General features: G+C 34.8%; 1 protein-coding gene across 1 annotated transcript in view; it reads right to left on the bottom strand.

The window, feature by feature from the left end:
- Positions 1-22,979, bottom strand: part of LOC138712090 (sodium-coupled monocarboxylate transporter 1-like) — a 54,977-nt gene extending 31,998 nt beyond the window's left edge. The window contains exons 1-4 of the mRNA XM_069843483.1: positions 22,792-22,979; positions 20,351-20,560; positions 10,565-10,724; positions 7,149-7,266 (exon numbers count right to left, since the gene is read on the bottom strand). Of these exons, the coding sequence (XP_069699584.1) occupies positions 7,149-7,266; positions 10,565-10,724; positions 20,351-20,553 (481 nt within the window). The 5' untranslated portion in view covers positions 20,554-20,560; positions 22,792-22,979. The remainder of the gene's footprint in view (positions 1-7,148; positions 7,267-10,564; positions 10,725-20,350; positions 20,561-22,791) is intronic.
- Between the last annotated feature and the right edge of the window lie 2,995 nt (positions 22,980-25,974).

Raw genomic sequence — 25,974 nt, 5'->3', positions numbered from 1 at the left:
TACCAAAACATATACAACATTCCAATTGCTTATTATAGATTGATGATGTTAAATTATTTAAAGAAATTACAGATAAATCTGACTCATTTGAGCTACAACAAGATATTAATAGTATTTATAGGTGGAGCACTGTTAACAAACTCAAGTTTAATATTAAGAAATGCTCACACATTACCTTCACTCGTAATACTAACTCTCTGAATTACACGTACAGCATAAATAACAAACAATTAGCAAGAGTCACTTCAGTAAATGATTTAGGAGTAATCTCTCATGACCTATCCCTTTTAACGCATATAAAAACAATTGCGAATAGAGCCTTCAAATTGGTAGGTTTCATCTACAGAAACTCAAAAGATTTCAGGAATGTTGAAACTGTGTTAAAAATATATAACAGTTTAGTACGAAGTAAATTAGAGTACGCATCTATAGTTTGGAACCCTCACTCGCACTGGGTCATTCTAGAGAGAGTTCAGAATAAAATCCTAAAACTGCTATATATGAAAAAACATTCATATTACAACATATTCCAATCTTATGAATCCATGCTTGTTGAATTTAATATACTATCTCTCACTAATCGTAGGATAACAGCACAACAAATGAAGGGTTCAGAACCATAGTGGGCCAAGCGTCATTTACTAAAACCGTAGAAAACAAGGGTTAAAATAAAGTTATTACCATAATTCAATGGAAAGATATAGAAAATAATATAAAGTATACACATTAAAACTAAATTATATGTCAGTCTTCATTAAACTATGATATTCATTTAACTTTAACCTTTGCTTTCTCCGTTTTTAATAAATGGCGCTTCGCCCACTATAACTCTGAACCCTTCAAATGTATATGTTCAAAACCATAAAAGGTTTAATAGACAACCCTGCTTCCCTACAGATAATTAGTTTCAATATTGGTAAATCGAATTTGAGAAAGCGATCTCTCTTTTATATACAGACATCAAAAACACAATCTCATAAAATGTCTCTACTTCTATTATTGCTTCGAACATACAATCATCTATCATATAAACAGAATTTAGATTTTTTGTTATCATACAATATGTACAAGAAAAAGTTATGTGAAGCATTATTTGATGTCAATGATTTAAGTACTGTTAAGAATTATTAGAGATGATTTGTACTTTATCATGCTTAAATATTTAAATGTGTATCTTATATTACAAAGAACAATATATGTATCTATATATAGCAATGTTTCATGATAATATGTTAACCTCTAGTTGCATGTTAGCTGTTATACTTATAATCATATAACCTACTGTACTTTGAACACATATTATGTAGTAGTGATGAAATAAATAAATAAATAAATAAAATGAACAACAAGACCAGTAAAACGTGACTGACCTCAAGCCTGCTTACATAGAAAATTGCTATGTATACCCACACACATAATATTCAGGACTGAAAACTCGTGTATTGGAAGATAAATTGTAACTCTGGAAAATTGTGCGAGGTAAATGAATGGCTCGAAACATGAGATTGTAAGATTTATGTTCTGTTACCATGACAACGGCAATTAAATGTCAAACGGCAGTTGCTGGCGTCGTTGTACAGCGTGCAGGCTTGTCGAACCTGTGGAGTCACACGGAGAGCTGTAATTCATTTTGCTCAATATCTGGAGAAACCCTGTCTTCTTTCAGAAAGCGCTCCGATCCGGGCATTGTGCCGGAACAATGGGCTGTCTGGTAATGAAACGCAGCCCCGTCTACTGTCGATACACAAACCGTGGAGCAGCTGACGTTCTACAAATCGCCCTTTTCCTTTATCGCTTGAATCCTATGAAATATTAACGTCTACAGTGTGTATGTGTCGATGTTTCCCTGGACAGTATTGCGGACGGAAGATAAACTAAATCTACCCCAGGGATGACGTTAACTTAGATGGTTATGGTGATGATGTCTGTGGTGAGCGTTGTTGATAGTGATGCTTGCTTCGACGGTGACGACGTAGGTAATGATAAAATCTATAGTGATGGAATGAACTAAATTTTGATTATTTCAAAGAATAATTATGCTGATGGAAATGATGATCATAGTCTTGATGATGACGATGATGCTGATGATGATAATGATGAAGATGATGACGATGATGATAGACTTTAACGTCGTACTCGCATTCATACAGTACAGTACGATTATTTAGTCCTGACAGTCGCCAACAATGTGCGTCTGGGCCAGGCGAGTTACTCCAAGGGGTGTTCGGGTTAATCAGTCGCTTGCATTCAGAGCGATCGGATGTTACACGTGCGGTAGAGTGGTTGTTACCAGTACAGTTAAGCTGTACTGCATTTCCTTATTGCTCGCTCGCTCTTATCTCTACTCCGGAGTTCTCCCCACTACTCCTATTACTTCCCCTCTTTCGCGTCGCTGAGCTGTCAGGACTAAATAATCGGTCTGTACTTGTCTGTGCTATGAACTGTATCAGACTATAATAAAATTTGTCGCCTTTAATACCAAAAGCTTACTTGGTATTTCATCAAAGTTATCTGATACTTCATGAAATGTACTACAGCAGTGACGACCAAATTGGCAGCCCGTGAGCTTGATCCTACCCGTGAGTACGTTTTTCCGGCCCGCGAATAAAAAGTTAGAGTATTGCTGGCCATCGTAATGTGCCTACTCAGAATTTAAACACAATTTACAATTGCAAGGGTAGAACCTGACAATTTTCTAATGATGGCATTTGTAGATGCTTTCAAAAAGAATTTAAATCTAATCCAGAAAATGAAGGAAGATAATTTATACTACTTTTATTGTTGTAAATAACTGTATCAAGAAGAAAAAGTTAGTTTTAAGAAGTATTTTGAATTTATTGAAGATACTGCGTCATTTTATAATTTGGTAGTGAATTTCAAGATTTTGAAGTATTTCGATCACGGATGGAACTCTTCAATAATGCCATGAAATGCAAAGTAGAGTGCCAGCCTGAGTAAATGCAGTTAGAACTGTGTAAACTCCAGTGTGATCCTTCTCTTCAAATAACAGATGTAACTGGTGCTAATTTATGGAAACTCATTTCAAAAGAACGTTTTCCACATATTAGAAATTGGGCCTTAAAACTCACTTCCATAATTCGTAGAACTTATATATGTGAAACTGTCTTCTCTGCAATAAAACTAGTGAAATCGAAGTCCAAAACAGATTAAATGATTCATTGTTATCCCAGATCCTTAAGATTGCAACATCATAAATGGAAAGTGGACTTTAAATCTCTTGTAAAAAAATTGACAAACCTCATTGTTTCCATTAAAAAAGCAATGATTATCTTTCATTGTGCATTAAATATCTCTGTTCAATATTTAAGTAATAATATGTGCTTATATTGTCATTGTTACAAGTTTATTTTTATTACAGTAATTTTTAATTTTGATGGCCCTCAAGTATGGTTCTTATTCTATCTCGGTCCTCAGTGCATTACTAATTTGGCCATCACTATACTACAGTACAGTATATTTCTCAGAAGGTTACATGGCATGTCATACAAATTACTTGATACAAATCAAAGTCACATCAAAGTCACTTAAGATCTCAAAAGTTAATTTATATCCATATGATATGATATGTGGTATGATATATGATATATGATATGATATGATGTGATGTGATGTGATGTGATATGATATGATATGATATGATATGATATGATATGATATGATATATGATATGATATGATATGATATGATATGATATGATATGATATGATATGATATGATATGATATGATATGATATGATATGATATGATATGATATGATATGATATGATATGATATGATATGATATGATATGATATGATATGATATGATATGATATGATATGATATGATATGATATGATATGATATGATATGATATGATATGATATGATATGATATGATATGATATGATATGATATGATATGATATGATATGATATGATATGATATGATATGATATGATATGATATGATATGATATGATATGATATGATATGATGGCCCTTCACATTTCTGTATACAGTGCCATCACTCCCTTGGAACATATTCTGCTGAGATATTTTTTAAACATTCGACTATTACATATAAATAATGACCCTGATCACTTTCCTATCACGTCTCTCAATTCTGTTTCCCTTTCCTTCTTTTTCTACTTACCCCCCCCCCTTTCCCAGTTATCTATTTTATTCTTACTAATCTCATTTAACTGAACTATCACTTCTCTCAATTCCTTATTAATTGTTCCCAACATTGTTTACATTAAGTTGAAATCTTTCATAGCTGTCAACTTGATTTATTCACTTGAATTACTAACGTTCACTGACCACTTATTCCCATTAATCTACTCTGTATATTTTCAGACGAAGTAGTTTCTACAGTTTCATTACATTTCCATTCCCACTTTCTTTATTATATTTGTATCACTCTTAGTTATTATCACTCCTAGGTTATTATTTGTATCTGATCCTTATTCACTATTATTCCCTTGCCTTACCGTCTTTTCTGTCACCGTCACCATTTTCACTCTATCACTTTCCTAAGTTTTGTCACTCATGAATACTATTTTCACTGCATCACTTTCCTATCTTCTATCACTCATGCACCAACCTCTTAAGTTATATATAACTTTCCTGTCCCTTACTTCTTCCCACTGACGTACCTCTATTCGGTGTCGCCAATGTTACTTCATTCCTTCCAGATTTATATCCATATAACTAGTTCGGTACATCGCACTTCATCAAAATTATTTGATGCACCACCAATGTTACCTCATTTATACAATAACGTTACGTGGAATGTCCCATAAATATTTCATAACATAAAAGTTGCTTCTTTTCTGATAAAAATTATTTCATTATATGCCGACGTTTTACATATTACAGTGGTTTTCAGTCGTACCCACCGGGCATAACTTTTCCAAGTGCTACTCCGTAGGACCGTTAACAGTCCCATAGCTTGAAGATGGTAGGATTATAAATAACAAGTGATGATGAAATGGTAATAAGGATTAGTAACGAGTTGCATCGCGGCCATACATTCGCCTGGATGGAATATTTAATGTATTATCATCATGAGACTCATCTAAACCTTTTTGGTGGTCCTTTTTACGGTATTCATCTTACCCTCTTAGGTCCCCTGTTGTGGCTAAGTGATCACACCTTAAACTTTTCTCGCAGGCGGTCCTGGTTCAGGTTTTTACAATAAAAAATCCATAGTGACACTTTTGGCGGATAAGTTCACAGTTGGCATTTTCTCGGGGTTCTCCCGTTTCCCCACACTAGGCATCTACATCACTTCGTCAACATCTCTCCATCCCGTTATCATTCCATAGCATTCCCCGAACGCTGGCTGGCGACGCATGGCGGGGGCAGGCCTAGGGACGAGTGGGGTTGTCTGTTTGAAATCTGGATATGCCTACTCAGCGAACCTTAGTATAGTCAGCCGGTGTTTGTTTGGGAATACGCCTACCTTGAGGTTTATCTTAACAGATCTTAAAAAGTCTCACTGCTGGGTAGTATGCCCCTCTCCCGAAATTCAATTCAAATTCAAATACTTAGGGATTCGAGACGAAGGTATTCTTTGGATATTATTAAATTTATGGATTATTGATACCTTTTTTTTTCCTTTCCACATAGATTGTACTGTATATGTGCAGCTTCAATTAATTATATTCATTTCTTTGTTATCTAGTCTTCTTTACCGGGCTACTGGTCTCAGAAATTTAACCTGACATTTATCAAAATAATGAAATTTCTGTTTAATTATCATCTAATATTCACTCCCATCTTTTTCTAAAATTTTAAAATTGTTGCCGTTCTACATGTATTAAGTGTAATATATTTAATTTACATATACGAGTAGATATTAAGTACACTCATCATGTAGTCTATATTAGAAAATTACAAGCTATTTGATATGACACTAACTATACTTTAAGTTCATCAAAGTTTAATGATAGGCCTATAATATTAAAAATACCTGAAGTCTCATCATGTCGTTTTGTCATCATGCATAGGCTAGTTGATTTTACCATCAACGTTATAAATATATCAATAAATTATAATATGACTTTCCATAAAATTGTTTCATATATAACCAAATGTACTTGCTATTTCATAAGCAGCGTTCGATATATGATTAAATTTTCATAACCCATTACGTTTTTGATATGCATAATACGCCATACTTTATGTGCTACTAAATTTAATGAATATCTGGTCACGTTTATGCTATTTTTAGTAGGTTATTTTACGACGCTTTATCAACATCTTAGGTTATTTAGCGTCTGAATGAGACGAAGGTGATAATGCCGGTGAAATGAGTCCGGGGTCCAGCACCGAAAGTTGCCCAGAATTTCCTCATATTGGATTGAGGGAAAACCCCGGAAAAAACCTCAACCAGGTAACTTGGCCCGACCGGGGATCGAACCCGGGCCACCTGGTTTCGCGGACAGACGCGCTAATCGTTACTCCACAGGTTTTTATGTCATTAAAAGTATTTTATATGTCCAATAATAACTTCCTGTAGCTACTTGATATGAAATTAGAGCTATTTGATGCACCATTAAACTAACTTAGTTATATAACAGAACGTTATTTCATGTGTGACCAAAAGTACTTGATACGTCATCAAAATAGCTTTATATGGTAATAAAAAAGTTGTTTGATATATCAACAAAGTTGTTTAATACATAGTTAAGAGTTGTTTGATATTGATAAAACACTTGATATACCATTTAAGGGATGTGATGTCATCACAGGTACTTGATATGCCATCATAAGTATTTCATGTGATTGAAGATACTTGATATGTCATGAGAGATGCTTGGAATGTCAACCAAGGTACATGATATGCCATTAAAGGTACTAGATATATCATCAAAGATACTTGATATGTCATCAAATGTACTTGATATGTCATCAAAGATACTTGATTACTTGATATGTCATCAAAGGCATTTGATATGCCATCAAAGGTACTTGATGTCATCAAAGGTACTTGATGTCATCAAAGGTACTTGGTATGTCATCAAAGGTACTTGATATGTCATCAAAAGTACTTAATATCAACGAAGTGAAGGGAAAGCTTTTTGGCTCCTCCTATGTTTGAAACTTGGCTGTTCAATTCCATATCCAGTGAAATATTGTAACTTACCATAACTGAATGCGAGAGCCGGCACATATATAACGATCGGGATGTAGAGAAGGACGGAAACTGTGAACAGGAAAGACGCCATGACTCGGACGCTCCTGTTAAACCGAAGCTGAAGATACTGCAACAAGTAGAATGTAACAAAGCCTGGATTATAATAATATATAATTATGAAAGCAACTTTACAGATGACATTAAAATCTATGTTAACTTCAAAGAAATTCAAATGTATTTCATCTTACATAATTAATTACGTATTTAATTTATATTATTAGGTATAGCAACTAATTGGAGTAGTGGTAAATTTGAAACGTCTTGAAGTATAATTTCGATTCTTTTGTTAGATATAAATAAGGCACAAGATACGATACAAACTAGGGATTTGAAATGTAGTTATTTCATGATAGTACAGTAATTATATTGCATTACACAGTGCGTATACTAATTGGCTCCGCAGTGAAGCAAGCGGCAGTATTCGACCCGGCAGCAATATAAAGTTGGTACTGTGAAACGCCTGGTTTGGACGTGGGATACTCGTATTACATCTCCTCTCTCTCACCCTCCACCATTCCATGCGGCCAAGGTCATTGACTCTACCTGCACGATACCAACACAATCCCTCGAGTCCCCGCATTCTGCTTGCCACTTCTCCTGCGGAACTAGTTAGTATACGCACTGTATATTATGACTTAAGTCTTCATCTTAACATAATATAGTCCTGTTATTCTAGTAGATCTAACAACTTGTCCATTAAATTTAAATTCATAGATACTGTAACGCTGTGCCGCGCTGGATCTGAGGTAGCGTACGCGCTACCCGTCCAAGCGATCCGTATTTTCTTTTTTCTGTCTTGGACAATAGAAGAAATTCATCATCCGTCTACGGTACTAGATGGTTGTCAGTTGTTTTATGATTGTACTATGATGTCTCTGCGGTGGCCCTGCTTTCTGCCAAGTTCACATTCAAGAAGGCCCGCAATAAATGGATGTCTAGTGTTGATTCAGAGACCATATCCCTCCCTTTCCTACACCTGAATACTGCAGTGGTCTATACGTTTGTACTACAGGCGAATTAAACAGAAGTAAGAGAGAAAAGAGAAATTGGCGAAAGGAAGGAAAAGAAAAAGAAATCAATAAAGAAGAACAGAAAAGAAAGACCTAAATAAATAAATAAATAAATAAACAAATTAATAAAAAGGGAAAGAAATAAACAAATGAAAAGGAAAAGAAAGAAATAAATAAAACAGAAAAGATAAGTAAATTAAAAGGAAAAGAAACAAAAGAAGGAGGGTAAAGAAAGAAAGAAAAAGGGAAAAGAAAAGTGGGAAGTGAAAGAAAGAGAAAAAAGAAAGAAAGAGGGAGAAGAGAAAGAAAAGAGAGAGAAAAGAAAGAAAAGGGAGAGATAAGAAAGAAAAGAGAGAAAGAGAAAAGAAAGAGGAAAGATGGGAAAGGAATAAGAAAGATGGAAACAAATAATTAAGAAAGAAGTAAGAGGAATGAATAAAAAAGAGGGTACAGAAAGGAGCGGAAATACAGGAGAACAAAGAAAGAATTAGAGAAGGATGGGAAAGAAAAAGGGAAAAGAATGATAGATAGAAAAGACAGAAAGAGGGAAAAGGAAGAAGTAAAAGAAAGAAGGGAATAAAAGAAAGAGGTAAAATAAGAAAAAGAAAGAAAGAAGAAAAGAAAGAAAGAATTAAATAAAGGAAGAGAAGAAGAAAGAAAGAAGCAATGAACAAAAGAAGAAAGGATGTTAGGAACGAATGAAAGAAAGGAAGTAAAGAATGAAAGAAGAAGGGAAAGATATGAAAAGGAAAGGAAGAAAGAAAGGGGGAAAGAAAAAAATAGAAAAGAAGTGAGGAAATAAATAAAAATGAACTAAAGAAATAAATATGAAGGAAAGGAAAAGAAAGAAAGAAATGAAAGAGGGAAATAAAAAATAGAAAAGAAGTGAGGAAATAAATAAAAATGAACTAAAGAAATAAATATGAAGGAAAGGAAAAGAAAGAAAGGAATGAAAGAGGGAAAGAAAAAATAGAAAAGAAGTGAGGAAAGAAATAAAAATAAACTAAAGGAATAAATACAAAGATAAGGAAAAGAAATAAAGGAATGAAAGAGGGAAAGAAAGAATAGAAAAGAAGTGAGGAAAGAAATAAAAATGAACTAAAGAAATAAATATAAAGGAAAGGAAAAGAAAGAAAGGAATGGAAGAGGGAAAGAAAAAATAGAAAAGAAGTGAGGAAAGAAATAAAAATGAACTGAAGAAATAAATATAACGGAAAGGAAAAGAAAGAAAGGAATGAAAGAGGGAAATAAAAATAGAAAAGGGAGATTGTAAGAAAGAAGAAAGGAAGGAATTGTAATGTGTAAAATTTGCAAATTAAAAGTGTAAAATTCATTACTTTAACTTTAATGCCAAAATCACCATTTCTAACTAGTTACGATAAACTGGTCATTTTTGAGTTCACAAACTGCAGACGTATGGTCCTGTTCCATTATTACGAGTCTCCACAAACTAAAGTGCAATGTAATACTATAATAGTGCCTCTGTCTATTATATTATTATCCTACTATATCATCATATAATATACATAATTATATGTTGTATCGATCCATGGTGTAGGGAGCTATTAAAGACAGAAGTAACACTTTTGCATACAACATTCTATGCCATACTCGTATCGTGTATCATGCACTTTTTTATTATATCCAGGTCTTCAATCAATCCTCGCTTATTTCTCGGAATAATTGGCCATGTTCTTTATGAAGAACAAATACGTGTTTAATTATTCTACATTCAATTTTGTGAAGCGTTGAAGGCTTTTGAAGTTTTTTGAATCCACATGTTCACGTCTTATATATATATATATATATATATATATATATATATATATATATATATAAAATGAGAACGAATTAAAAAAATGAGAATATACTAGCTTTTATTATTACCAAACATGAGTATATATTCTGTGCAATATGGACACTTGAGCATCCATGTTACGAGTATGTAAACAAATATGAGTAGGTACTTAAATATTTTTCTTACCAACAAGAGTATTTATTAAAAAAATCTAGTATATACTATTATATTCTCATTTTTATTCTTATCACCTATTGTAGTTAGTCTTCATTATACCTTTGTTATTAACGAAAAAAATTTGCTCCTGCACCGAGAATCGAACCCGGGTCTCCCAGTTCTACGCACTGGGCGCTCTAACCACTGAGTTATGCCGAAATTAAACCCACCGCACCGGATCGAACCTTTCTCCTTTATTTCTTTTCCCGTAGTGGCCTTACTCAGTTAATAACAAATGGTAACAATTACAGTTAATCAATAGGATCAACAATATTAATCTATACATAGTTCATGACGCTCATTTTTGTCGTTCTACACTGTAATATTTGTTTCCCACATACCTCATACGTAGAGGTGAGTTGTAGACGGTAGAATAGCGGTAGGTAAATATAGTTGATGATGACGGTGACGATAGTGGATGACACGTTGACTAGCCAGTAGAGACTGCCGTAGTAGAATACCTCGGATGGAACTCCCATCAGCGTGATTCCAGAGAAGTGACTGAAACCACACACAGCAGTTTTTAATTCGTTGACTCTCTTTCGTCCAGAACACGCCGCATTTTATGAATCGTACAGACGTCAACACTTTATTTTACGTCTCGCGATCTGTGATTGATCATTCTATAATTCGATATGTCATTGTATTTCTAAAATAAAAAGCGAATTAAACAGTTGCCGCCAGTGTTTTAATAGTAAAATTGCTCAATATGTAGGGATTAATTTTATCTACTTACTTACTTACAAATGGCTTTTAAGGAACCCGAAGGTTCATTGCCGCCCTCACATAAGCCCGCCAGCGGTCCCTATCCTGTGCAAGATTAATCCAGTCTCTATAATCATACCCCACCTCCCTCAAATACATTTTAATATTATTCTCCCATCTACGTCTCGGCCTCCCTAAAGGTCTTTTACCCTCCGGTCTCCCAACTAACACTCTATATGCATTTCTGGATTCGCCCATACGTGCTATATGCCCTGCCCATCTCAAACGTCTGGATTTAATGTTCCTAATTATGTCAGGTGAAGAATACAATGCGTGCAGTTCTATGTTGTGTAGCTTTCTCCATTCTCCTGTAACTTCATCCCGCTTAGCCCCAAATATTTTCCTTAGCACCTTATTCTCAAACACCCTGAACCTATGTTCCTCTCTCAGAGTGAGAGTCCAAGTTTCACAACCATACAGAAGAACCGGTAATATAACTGTTTTATAATTTATATGGTCGTCTTTCTCTTCTGTAGGGGCGTGAGCATTTATAACTATGATGTCGCACCATCTACCCTTAAGTACTAAATATGATAACCTGTCACTGATAAATTCGACCTTTTTTACTGCTGATTTTATTCCTTTATGAACAAAGAATCCTGTTCCTAATTGGTGATTATTGTTTCCTTCCCCATAATACAACAAGTAATCTCCTATTTGTGATATGCCATTCCCATCTAACCTAACCTCTTGTACTCCTACGAAGTCTATTCTATATCTAGCTAGTTCTTTTGCTACTAATGTTACCCCTCCTGTTCTATAAAGACTAGTTACGTTCCAAGTGCCAAATCTCAAATCCTTATTCCTTTGCTGTGGTCGTGCCAGAGAATCAGTCCTATTCCGAGGCTTATTATAGGGATACGTAACAAGCTGTTTTTTACGGTGATGGGTTGTTAGCCCTTCGCCCAACCCCCAAGCTGGAGGACCACCCCTTATCGGCCGTCCACGACTGCTTATTCAATATATTCGCAGCTACCCTCCATATCTGGAGGCCGTCTCCTCTATCCGCAACCTGAGGACGCGCCATGCCGTGGTGATAGGGACCCACAATACATACGTATAAAAAGACAGCATTTCCAACAGCACTGAATGTAAGGTTTCCTGGATATTATACGCACTCACTTTTCGCAGAAGAAAATAAAATGCATCTAGGCCTACATAGAAGATTTTTTTACGATTAAACACATTGCTAATAATCATATTAGAATGGAACATTTCTGCACTGATTTACAAATTCTTATTGGTGGTTTATTTATTAATATTAATCTAAATTCGTTGGTTTTATTTTTATCTCTGGAACCCATTATTTTTAAGCAAATTATTGCAACTGTGACTAAAGAATCAAATTCCTACTTAAAAAGCAAGAACTTTTGTTTACATAAACAAAACACTATTGTTACCGTGGTATGGTCGCCTTCTGAAAACAAATGTTTCAATATAAGGGTTTCGAGATAAATATATGAAGGCTGTCATTTGACATGTACATATTATTTCTTTGATCTATTTAATTCCTTTTTTTTCTTTATCTTTTCATAGAAGAAATATTCTGTAACATGTGTTTCCAAAGGGGGATAAGTGCCAAATTTTTAAATTTAATTTTATTCAACGTAAGAGATAGAAAAATTTATTTTAAAATTCAACCTAAGAAAGGTACATCGCTTGAGAATTTCAGACTAAATAAACTCTTTGTCGTAGTTCATCTGTAAGTGAATCATTTGTGTGCCGAAAAATGGTGTCGAAGGTATCTCAACATGTATTTAGTAGTGTGTTCTTAATCAATATCCCAGAAAGTTTATTTAAGCGCTTAGCCCCTTTGGAAGATAAATCTTTGGTAGAAGAATATCCTGTAAGAATAAATGCGGAAATGGTAGTTGAAGACTTATCTTTTCAAAAGAGGGTGTGTCAATTATTCAAATTTCATTTTATTCAACATAAGGAATACAAAGTTTTTACCTAAAAATTCAATTTAAGGGAGGTACATCCATATCAGAATATCAAACTGAATAGGATCTGTCGTAGCTCAACTGTCAATGACCCATTCATGCGCCAAAATATGTTGTCGGAATTATCTCAACATGCATTTGACAGGGTGTTTTTCATCAGTATCTCAGAAAGTTGTTTTTGGCGCTTTGTCCCTCAGAAGGAAAGATCTTTAAATGCAAAATACATATGATTGGGACACGAGAGAATTGTCTCGCTCCTAAGTTAATACTTTTTTTACAATAAAGCCTTTTCCACACTTGAATTGCAATAAATGTAGTATTAAGTTGCCCTAAAAGGTGTTACAAGATGTTTATAATTCTTACTATTGCATTCATTCCTAATACAAGAAGTGATGTTGATAACCCTGTAAACAATGTCATTACAAGTGATAATGTAAAGGACTGAACTCTGAATAACAACGATTCATGTCAATGTTATGACATCATTTTAAAGGCCTAGAAGTTCCATATTCGTGTCAGATAAGTTGAGAGTTTGTCTTTGGTGACAAAGTGAGCGAAATATGATACTGAAATAAAGATATAGGGAGGAAATTTGAGGTGTCATAGATAAGGAAGACATGAAAAAAGACACTAAAACATTAATATGGATAAAGAGAAGATAAGGATGAAGAAATGAGAAGGAAGGGAATCAAATGAAGAAAAAAAGGTGAGTTGAGATTGCAAAATAAGAGACAAGCACTGACATGAGGAGAAGATCAAGGGCAAGGATAAATAAGATTTTGACAAAAATATACGGACAAATAAAATCCCTTGTGGATTTGTGTATTTATGGTCGCTGGGTAGGTGAACTGTGGAGGAGTAGTAGCTTGAGTGAATGAGTGAGTGAGTGATTGATAGTTTATTAGTTTGATTTGTTATGTGAATATGGATGAAGTGATGGACAGATAGTTAGGTTAAGTGGGTAGACGATTCGATGAATGGGAGTATGATCGTTGATAGGCAAGAAGATATTCATTGAATCGTTTGCTGGTTTGTTCCTTTTTCGTTCGTTGGTTTCTTTGTATGTTTGTTTTTGTTGTCTTTGATTGGTTGGTTTATTTTTTCTTCGTTTGTTAACTGGTTTATTTGGTTGATTTATTTATTTTCAGTTCGTTGATCTGGTGAGGTTTAACTCTTCTATTATATTCTGTTCTGTAGGTGAATTCATGACATTCAATAACACTTCATGAAATTGATACTAAAACTATGTGTTGTACTAGTAGACCATATTGTAAATCTCGTCTGTATGTATATTTCATCTAGACTGTGACTATAAATTAAGACTTTACAATAGTGTTAAGTTTTTTGACTTGTTCCATATTCCAATGTATGAATACCATGGAATGTTAATAAATACAATACAATACAAAACTCTTTACGATTACGTTAGGTTAGGTTAGGCTAGGTTTATATTTCCTGCTGATTGGTTGTTTGGTTGATTGGTTATTTGGTTGGTTTATTTCTTTTGGTTTGTTAATTGATTTATTTATGTTTCTTTTGGTAGGTTGATTTATTTATTTTCAGTTCGTTGGTCAAGTTAGGTTTAACTCTTTTCGGTTAGGTTAGGTTAGACTATGTTTATATTTCCTGTTGGTTGGTCGATTTGTTTCTTTCTGATTGATTGTTTAGTTGGTTTATATTTTTTGGTTGGTTTGTTTATTTTGTTTTAGTTTGTTCACTTATTTCTTTTTGGTCGGTTGTTCTTTCTGATTAGTTCGTTGGTTTACGTATTTGGTTGATTGTTTTTTCAGTTAGTTAGTTGGTTTATTTCTTTCTCGTTGATTAGTTAGCTCACTTATTTTTAGTTGGTTGGTTAGGTTACCGTTACTTCTCTTTCCTTGTTGGTAATTTTTTTCATTTGTTGTTTGGTTTGTTCAGTTTTCGTTGATTTGTCTGTTTAGTTATTTTGGTTCGTTTGTTTCTTTTTATTGGTTATTTGCTTTACTCATTTTTGGTTTGTTGTTTGATTAGGTGATGTTTACTAGTTGTTGCTTGGTTAGTTTATTTATTTTCAGATGGTTTGTTGGTTTGCTTCTTTTTGGTTTGTGTGTGAGCTATTCTATCTCTTGGCGGACTGCTTTCTATTTAGTTGCTTGCTCTGTCCTTTCTGTTGGATTCCTGGTTTTATAATAATTATATACATGAGTGAGTGGTTTGTTGGGATATTAACTAATTGGGTGATTTAATGGATGTAAGCATGATTGATGTTTGGTCAATGGACGAGAGCATGAGTTGGATGGATGAATGTTGAATGAATGAATAGAAAAATTATAGAACAGATAATGAAGTGGATTAATGATGGAGTGGATGAAAGTATGTGTATAGTTGACTAGAAGGATATTCCTTCATGGATTCATTGTGGAATGTTTTGTCATCGTTAAAAGATCGATTTGTGTGAAGTTATACTATAACAGATAGTCATAATCATGAAAAATGTTAGTCACTAACAAGTCCCGAGGCGTGGATGACATACATAGTGAATGAATATGTTGGGCTGTGGGTTAAATTCGATGTCAATTTCTGCCCACTTCCAGCACAACATTCCCACCGCAACCAGCGTTCTCACGAGTTAGCTCGACGGGTTCTAAACTCCCAATGAGCGACGCCTCTGACTGGCTCTGACCGAGTAGCAAACATGCATATTTCCACCCTCTCTCACAGGCAGAGCGCTTCACCTCCATCGTTCTGATCAGCATTAGCAATCTGTTCTCCGACAACGCCATGAGTTCGATCATGACAACTTTTAAACTTTCGCCATGTAGACAATTGGCTTGTCCCCCAAGTTGAAATACTCATCCTGCCTACGGTTTTGCACGATTTTGCTAAGAGCTACCATCTTGGGATGGTGCCTAAAATAAATGGACTATTAAATTTTTCAGAATTTTTCACAAAATATTAAGCATCTACAGGGACATCTTTTTATTTTTACTTCAATTTTTATTGTAACTGAGTTTTTGAATGAACTTCACCTCCACCCCTTCTACTAATGAAGTTAAACCATCGTCCACACAGATCCAAGACCGCATATTCATAGTAGCCTACTGTCATTGTAAACAGTACGTTCCAAAAATATGTTCGCGTTTTCCAGTGACGAAAGAGCTTTCAATATTGCATCATTTTCGCATAGGTACTGTCTCCGTTTGCCTACGTCGCATTCCGGTTTACCTCACCTGCTTCTATTGCCTCTCTGTAAAGGCACGTGACTGGGCTGTCTTAGCCCTTTTCTGAGAACATTAATTTGTGTTAGGAATTGGACGTCTACGTAATATTATACTCATACAACTGTTTAAAATAACTTAAATAAAAGGGCCTCGTTAAGTAATTAACTGTCACGTGATTTCCCCCCTTTCTACGATCCTGCGACATAACCACTTGGACGGACAGTAGATAGCATATCTGAGTAATTTTATCTTTTCGGATCGAGGAGAAGTGAAGATTGAATTTACAGTACGTAAGGTACTCTTTTACAGAATAGGTACAGAATGTTTTCAACATCAGTTACTAGTGCGAAGGACGAAACTGGTAATTGGAATTACACACATTAGAACTGAAGCTGTATCGAAATGAACGACCACCATTTTCAAAAATGTGTTTAAATATTCATAGTATGATTATTTTTCAATTTAACTTCATTCTCTATAGTGTACGCTAATGTGCTGTAGACAGTGTACTGCATAATGAATACGGCCGCATGGAACCTCAGTTCGTGAGTAAAAATACTCATTGTTAATACTGTACTGTATTGTGATTAAACAAAATCCTAATGAAAATTATCAAACTCAAAAGCGTAATATTTCTTAGTTTACGTAAATAAATGAACTACTTATCTTCCCTCCTATAGGCCTACCTAGGAAAGTGGTTTGTTTGTATATTACGCCAGTATCATAGAACTCCAGTCGTGGAAGGGGGTAGCAAACGGTGTTTCCGGTTCTCAACCATTGATCGAAAGGTATAGCCAGGTTAGGCCTAATATTAGAAATGTTAGTAAAAATAATATGATGTTCCTGTACTTACAGACCAAGGAATCTTAGCTTTCTCTTCTTACAGGATTACGGCGTAATTCCTAACACAATAAGACTTTCACTTACGCAGCCCCAGGTTTGATTCTCTAGACTAATGAAGATTTCCATGCACACCACTAGGTACATAGAGACTGAAATCTTGGCGACCATACACTGATGCTGTTAAATCCACTCCTAATAGAGATATTCGAATTTTTCCTAATTCTATAGTGTTACTCAAATAAGTAAAGTGTATGATTTATTTAATTTTTTCTTTGAAAAATTTTTTGAGTTTATCAGTGGAGTAGAAATTCACGGAGTGGGATAATTAGCCAAACTGCTTGCAGCTGAGGTAGTTTCGTGCACGTAACCCCTACACTAGACAAGAACGCTATCTGGATGCAATTCGTTTGCGCCAGATTTACTGTTTATTTGCAATTGAAAGGTACTGTCATATTTAAGGGCAATGGGTTTGCGCCAACTACAGTTTTGGGTAAGAATTTTCATTTTTCTTAAGTTGGTAGCGCACGAAATCTACTAGTGCACGATACCCAGGTGGCGTGTTTTGTTTATGTAGTACCATTGAGTGGGAGGACATAAGCATTGTGAGGGAGACTAGTGACTAGTGAAGGTTGTCATGGAGGTAGTCCAAAGGTGCAGCAATAGAGGACAGGGTTTACTTGTAAGAAATAGTTTTAATTTTCGCAAGACGTACACATATGTAGATGGACGTATATGTTGGCGTTGTACAGTGAAGAATTGTCCTGCCAAAATAATAATCTTAAACAGTGAAACGAAAATTGTAGGCAGCCGTAATCACCAAAGTAATAAAAGAGATCTCGTACGGCAAAAATTCGTGCGTCGTATAAAAGGAAAGCGACTAGTGACTTAGTGAAAAACCAGGCATCATAATAATCTACAACATTCAATGACAATGTCCTAGTGTACTGCATTTCACTGACGTTAAACTATTACGAGAAGCAATCTACAGAGAACCACGTCACCAAATGACAAAACTACCAACAACCTAACTTGAAGTTCACGAAGCTGTAACTGAATTGCAACCAATGTCCTCCACTAACGAAGATTTTGTATCGTATCGTAACATCTTAAATATTTTTTGTACCAACTTATGAACAAAAATATTGCATATTACGTTTGAGTTACTGGCGCAAACCCAATACGGATATACAGCAACCCATTTGGGCAATTACAAGTGGCGCAATCATGGTGGCCCGCGCTAGCTCACGTACCTTTATTCATAACTCGTCTCAGTTGAGACGATAGTTGAATAGATAGATGTTCAGAGGGATAGACATGTTGGTAGGATCTATTGATTGTTGTTAATCATTAATTGCTTGTATTTATTTATTAAATAAGCGAGCTTTTATTTATTAATTGATTTATTGATCATTTGATTAGATAGACTTTTAATGAATTCGTTTGATTAGACTTTCAATAGAGGAGAGTCTCGTTAATCCGAACTACGCTAATCCAAAAATCTGGATAATCCGAACAAAATTATTTTAAGAAAAAACCTAATTTAACTGTAATAGTACAAAGTAGCGAAAAGAAAAAAATGTATAAATTCATTCAATTTCTTTTATCTTAAAAATTATGAAAACAGGACATTCAAGGGTACAATTAGTGTTTTCTGTACATAATTTACACATCTGTCATGCTCATAAATTAGTAATTTTTCTGTTATAATGAAGTGAACCTGTTTGTTTTGGTTCTGAAAATAGCAACAGGGTACTCCCACCACCGTCTCTCAGCGCTCGTGAATAGCATGCATTGCATTACAGGAAATATTTCACTTTATCCGGAAATCTTGTAATCCGAATAGGTCTTGGTCCCAGTTAGTTAGGATCAACGAGATTCTACTGTAATTGATTAATTAGATGTGATTTATATTAATAACGTTGGTTTATTAGTCGTTTTATTCATTTGATTAATTGAACATTTGGTTGATTAATTGGTAGGATTTTATTGATCAGATTGTGGTTTTGATCGTTTGAATGGACTCTTAATTAATTGTATTGATTAATTGATTCATAAAAAGAAAGGAAAGATTTTAGGCGTATTAAAGTCTTATCCACTGTGTACAGCTTTCACGAGTGCGTTACTCCGTCGGATAGATGGCAGGCCGATTGCGAAGAGATGATAGATGAGAAGTGATGATGAACGAGTAATAAGGATTGGGAAGGAGTCACGATTCTTGAAATTGGTATTATACCAGCATTCTCATGAAAAGATTTGAGAAGCCACCAGAGGTCTGCATCGGACGTTTTCGCTCGAGCGCCAAGTAGTTCATAGCATAATCCGATAGGTAGCAGACATGCATAATGGATAAATTGTCACGAGTGATAAATCCTCGAACGGTATAAGCCGAACGTTAGATATTCGTTCTTGTTACAGCGATGAACTGTGTAGTAACATCATAGATGTTTATCATTTCAAAACTTTGCAGTGTTTAACTAACCTCTCCATAGTACAACTAGAAAACTTGCAAAACTTGCTTTAAAATGTAATATAAATGTTGTAGGTAATTGTTTTTTTTCTTCACACAGGAGTGATTTTGTTTTTGCCACATCTGATAGATGTTGTTGGATGTAAATGTAATTATTATAAATGGAGAACACAATCACGATAACGCAAGAACTGTATCAATTTTTCTAGTGATAATAATAATAATAAGAATAATAATAATAATAATAATAATAATAATCTCTAATAATTAGTGTATCAATCTTTGCATCTGTAACACTTGCGCAGCATGATTATTCGTTTTATTATATTTTCTGTGACGTTATCTCTGTACTAATATTGTTATTAATCTACTGCTATATCAATAATATTTTGTAAAACGTTTCTACATTGTCGCAGTATATAGGCGGAACATTATTTATGGACCTATTATATTATATATATTTGGTAAATCAAATATTTTATAATTATTAATTAGCAATAATAACTGTATATCGGAAGTTTTTCATACTATTTTATTTATAACTTCATGTTCCTGTTTTGGTACGTTCCATTGACTATTCCATTAAACGTTTGTCATAAACGCAGAAAATAAAGCCTTATTTTTACCGTGTGAGCAAAACATACGTGTATCTTATCTGGCGCCTTCCATAGAAGATAAGACATGTCGGTGAGATGACCTTGTACTGTGCTTCTATTTATTACGAACGTATCACGACCGATCGTATCTCACTCGAGGGTGCGACACTCGACCGAGTCCAAGCGAGCCATTTAACTCCAATGCAGCACTCTGGAAGCCACAAAATGCTCGAACCCCGAACCGCCCGAATTGGATTTGTTTAATTGAGTGGTTTATTGGTTGGTTAATCTATCAATCGATATCCTGATTCACCTTGCTACCAGTGACACTGCTACGGGTAGAATCTTAAGGTTTTTCCCCCCGAAGAGGTAGTCCACACGACTTTCCAGCTTCTTCTCGCAGCAGCCGAAGTAGACTCCTATGAGAGCGGAGAAACCCAGCATGAGTCCGAAGAGACTGAAGTCCAACCATCCGAAATACAGGTGGCGAGTAGCGTCGTCCGTCATGTCACCCATCTTTGTACTGGAAAGTGGGAGATGTTACAATTCAATATGTAGAGTGAACCATAAATAATGTCATTAATGACAGATAGTTATTCTTTGAAATATTTCAAACAAAAAAGAATTAAAGCGATTTTTCTCGTTTCTGCTTTCTTTTCGTGGTAAAAATTGTTTTGTACGAAACATTTAATAGCGTGTTTAGGGAAATTCATTGATTTATTTCCCAATATGCCCAGTAAATTTAAGAGAGAAGTGTATTATGGTAATGAATGATTAAAAGAATTTTAGTTTTGTCCTTTCAATGTAACTTACAGAAATTTGATCCGAACAAATGCAATTTTTCATTCTACAAAGAATTGTACATTTATTCCGATAAAATTTCTGCACAAATACAGTGTTCTCTTAAATTGACTGAGCATGATATGTTTCATATAAAAAATTTATCTCGGAAAGGAAGCAAAAACGAAGAACATTGTATTAAACCTTTTTACTCGAAATACCTCAAACAATAACTCCCTGAAATTAATCACATTACTTACGGTTCAGCCTATAACACCCTTTGAGTGTGTGTTTACACGTGTGCTGAAACGAGTAACTTAAATCTAGGTCCAGCATATCTGGCAGCAGAGTAAACATCAAGGATAATACAAAGGTGAATATACAAAACATAGTGCATTTATTTTATTTGGGCTCGCTACAAAGTGGAATATGTACGGAGGTGACACTTAGGTAAACACAAGCCTGGTAGTAAGGCGGCATGACGCTTGAGTTTGTTGTTTTGAGAGCCGTGTGCAATGAGGTTTCATTTCTCTGCATGTGACTACCGTTTGCGACATGGTTTAAGATTTATTACTGAACAAATAGTTGGATAGGTGTCGGGTAGAGTTCCCGGGTAGCTCAATTGGTAGAGCGTTGGTACGTTTAACCAAAGGTCCCGGGTTCGATACCCGGCCCCGGAACAATTTTTCCCTCGAAATTATTCCAATCAACTTTACAGAGGGTTATACCTGAAAGCTTGATTTGCAAGAGTTTTCATTTGTTGTAACTTTTTAAAGAACGAATCAGCTACTCACTGTCGAGAATTTCAGTAACGATTTCCTGGGGTTGATTCATCTAACAGAAGAACAGTTCATACAGTAGTGAACAAATGCAAGGCTATGGGATCAATGTTGAAAAATAAATCAAATCGAAGATGTCACAAAACAACACAAGGAAAGAAATAGCCAACAAATCGGAATCAGAGCAGTAACGTGTGAATGAAAATTAGTTTAGACACCACAACGCATTCCCCATAGCAAATGGGGAATATTTTCAACATTTTATTTGAAAATTTAATCATGTCTTATAATTTCAAATTGCAAAAACTCTCCATTCTACAGTTTATCTCGCGTGTTCTTGACTCTCAACCGACCACTCTGCAGCCGCATGTGGGCAGCTGCCCTGTTCAAGGCCGCATATATTGAGCTTCCGCGAGCGGGCCCTAGCAAAATAAATGCACTGTAACTTCTGATAACGTATTGAAACACATGTAAATCATTTTATCCTATGAAGGTGATGTATGCTTTATTATACAGAGCGTTCAGCTTGGCTGCCGGCCGGAAACACGCGCATCAGACATGCTTGCATGGCCGACGTAGATTAAGTCATTATCGATTCGTAACCTCTCGTTTATTTTTACCTATATACCTTTAACTAATAATAGCTTGCTTACATTTTTATTACATAACGAGTATAAGCCATTGTTACAAAAGTTATTCAAAGTGGTATTCGTCTATATTTACATATTCCCGACAATTTTCCTTTATGCAATCGTTATTCGCACTCCCAAATAAGCAACAAATTTGAGTGTACAGGAATAAAACCCAATTAAACGAAATTGGCACAATATAAGAAGATAAATAGCAAGTTCTATAGAAATAGATTTTATTTATAGATAGATAGAATTTATGTTAGTTGAGATGTATTTGTTGAAATGAGTTCAAAGATTCGGCTTGAGACTGTCTGACATTCGCATTACGGTTGGAGAAAACCGCAAAAAAAAACGCGAATCAGGTAATAAATTCACGCTGATTTCGTACTCGCATCCTTAAACAAATGTGGGGTACAAGTCTAGAATTAATTTGTTCCGTCCACAAAATTTTCTATTACACTTCCTAAAATATTAGTAAAATATAAAATAATTAATATTTCAGACGAAGAAATTTCTTAAAATATTTATAGGAAATCAAATTTCATGTTAAGATGCTAACTTACCTGATATCAGTATCCTATTTATGTAGTTGATATAGGTTGAGGACTGCACTAAACACTATTCTTTAGCAAAAAGACTTTCACTTTGTTCAGTAGAAGGAAATCTTATTTAATATTGCACACGGGATGACTAGAGAAATAACAATATAAATTAAGTGATTAGGTAAGTGACAACGGTCTTATGTTTGAAAGAAACGTGGAAGGTTGTATTTAAAGCGCGTAGTTTAAACAAAGCTATCTATAGACATTATCTCTGACACCTCTATACGTGGCGCATCATTTTAAGCTTTTACCGCTTTATGCCAATTACTCGACCTTCATTTCTCTTGCGAAATATGAGGGGTTTGCAATGGTTTATTTGTCGTCTTCTTATCAACTGAATTATTTTGATACTATGTAGAGATACAGATTTAGATCTCTTCTAGGTTTAATTGAAATATTGCACAATTGGTGACAAAAAAATATAGTCTTCGTGCGCAAATAGCGTGAATAATTTTCGTATAATATTTGGCGGAGTTGTTCCAGTGGCAATGATTTCATTGTAGCATGTGCCGATCTTATTCTACTACAAGGGCTTCTCGACTATTGCCGCGTTGTACGAAATATTTCACCTTAATTTATTTTGGGAAATACAATGAATTTGTTATTTTTACTTCTCCAGTTCTTATCAACTGGAATTATTTTGATACATATTAGGGACAAAGACTGATTTCCCTTCTAGGTTTCACTACAGTATTACGTAACTGGCCATATATAAGTGTAAATAGTGTGAGTAATTTTCGACCATATATTTTAAGCTGTCCCAGTGGCATTGACTTCGCAGCAAGGCCTCCAGACCTTCAGGCCATTAGAGTGACTTTTAATTTTCTATTTTGTACTTTGTACTTTAACAGTGTAGTCAAGATCTTATCTTCTCATTCATCACGTTATGAACCAATGTTTAACATATTATCCAATGCAAACTTCTCTGATTTTCATTTCATTCTTCGTTATTTCCTCCGTGGTTTGGTAGTCAGTATACTGGCTTCCAGATCTGGAAGTCCCGGGCTCGATTCCCATGTTTGGATCTCGGGGAATTTTCCTTGTAGAACAGAAGTTCTCTGGGTGTCTAGAGTCTGGAAATTTGTATGAATATGAGTGTACCGGATTATTTATTAACCAATATTGAAATAAATTATAATTTATCAGGACTGTCGCTGCACAGAAACCTGACACATGTTTCAACGTCATATTGTTGACACAATAATGCAATTTATGGGCCAATTGGAATGCACTAAGAACTGCTAGAGCAGTGACCGGCATGTTCCGTGCTCTGTGACGTCATACCACGGAGCCGCCACGCTCTTTGCTCGGCAAACTCCGCATACTGACCACAGCGTGGAGAGAATGTTCAACTGATCAGTGGCGGTGCACTGACAGAGCGCGATCCATTCTTCTGAGATAGTATGGGAATAGCACAATTACAGTACATTTGTACGAAAAAAAAAACTGTGCAACCGTGATAAATCAGTGTAACGAAATATTTTGGTTTGTAATCAATTTAATGTACTTACAATAACATGAAATTCATAATACAGCCAGATGCAGAAGTGATCACATAGGCTATATAAATGAGGGTCCGAAACTGCTTTAAACATACAAATATAGAAATAAATACCGTGATAAATCAATGTAACAAAATATTTTGGTTTGTAATCAATTTAATGTACTTACAGTAACATGAAATTAATAATTCAGCCAGATGCAGAAATGTTCACATAGACTATATAAATGTGGGTCCGAAACTGCTACAAACATACAAATACAGAAATAAATACCGTGATAAATCAATTTAACAAAATATTTTGGTTTGTAATTAATTTAATGTACTTACAGTAACATGAAATTCATAATACAGCCAGATGCAGAAGTGTTCACATAGGCTATAGAAATGAGGGTCCGAAGCTGCTATAAACATACAAATATAGAAATAAATACTTTAAGCCAGTAATTGGCTGAATCAGTGGTCTGTGACATCATCCTTCGGAGCAATCGTGCTCTTTTTTAAGAATATCGGCATCCAGAGCTCTGAGGGCGAAGAATAGCTTCAATACTGAACTCTACAGTGACGACCTATGGGCCTACTATTTCGTGCATATGATTATTTTATACAACTTGCTTGTTTTTGTTTCCTTTTCGAGACAGAAACGGTTTTTATATGTAACACTCCTTAGCGTATTTTGGGAAAGCCATTGATTTAATTCCCAATATGCTCAGTCGTTTTAAGAGAGCAGTGTATAATGATAACAAATGATTGAGATAATTTTAGTTTCGTCCTTTAAATGTGTATAAATATGATCCGAAGAAATGTAACTTTTCGTTCAGCAAAAGTAAATTTACAATGCTACATTTGTTCGGATCAAATTTCTGCACATTTAAAGGACAAAACTAAAATTATTTCAATCAATTATTAATCATAATACACCGCTCTGTTAAATTGACTGAGCATATTGGGAATTTAAAAAAAATCCCATCAAATATGTCATATACAATAATTTTTATCTCGATAAGGAAGTAAAAGCGAGAAAAATTGTATTTAATTTGTTTGAAATATTTCAAAGATTAAGCTCCTGAAATTGACATTACGTACGGGTCATCCTGTATAGATATAATACAACGTATAAATAAAATTAGAACTTAACCAATTCCCCTGAACCACTTACTATACAACTGTACTAGCTTGCCGCTGTGAGATTGTTGTGCTCCTCTTCAGGTGCTCATCTAGTCCGACCTTGCTCCGACGTCACAAATGCACAACCTGCCTACCGCTGGCTAGAGTGTTAAGAATTAATTTAAAAATTGTTATACTACAGTCACTACTAAATATACCAACACTAAATATACTACAAACGTCACGACCGAAATCAATACTATCACTAATATTCATTCATTCATAGTATTCTGCCCAAGGGCAGATCTTTCTCTTCAAGTCCGGCTTTCTCCAATCTTTCCTATTTTCTGCCTTCCTCATTGTTTCCGCATGTGATCCATTTATTTTAATGTCGTCTATCACCTGATATCTTCTTGTGCCCCGAACTCTATTTCCGTTCACCATTCCATCCACAGCAATCTTCAGTATGCAGTTTCTTCTCAGACAGTGACCAATCAATTCCTTTTCCTCTTCCTGATCAGTTTTGGCATCATTAT

The sequence above is a fragment of the Periplaneta americana genome, chromosome 13, assembly GCF_040183065.1.
Source record: "Periplaneta americana isolate PAMFEO1 chromosome 13, P.americana_PAMFEO1_priV1, whole genome shotgun sequence".
Taxonomy (NCBI): Eukaryota; Metazoa; Arthropoda; class Insecta; order Blattodea; family Blattidae; genus Periplaneta; species Periplaneta americana.
This window is presented reverse-complemented; position numbering and strand designations above follow the sequence as displayed.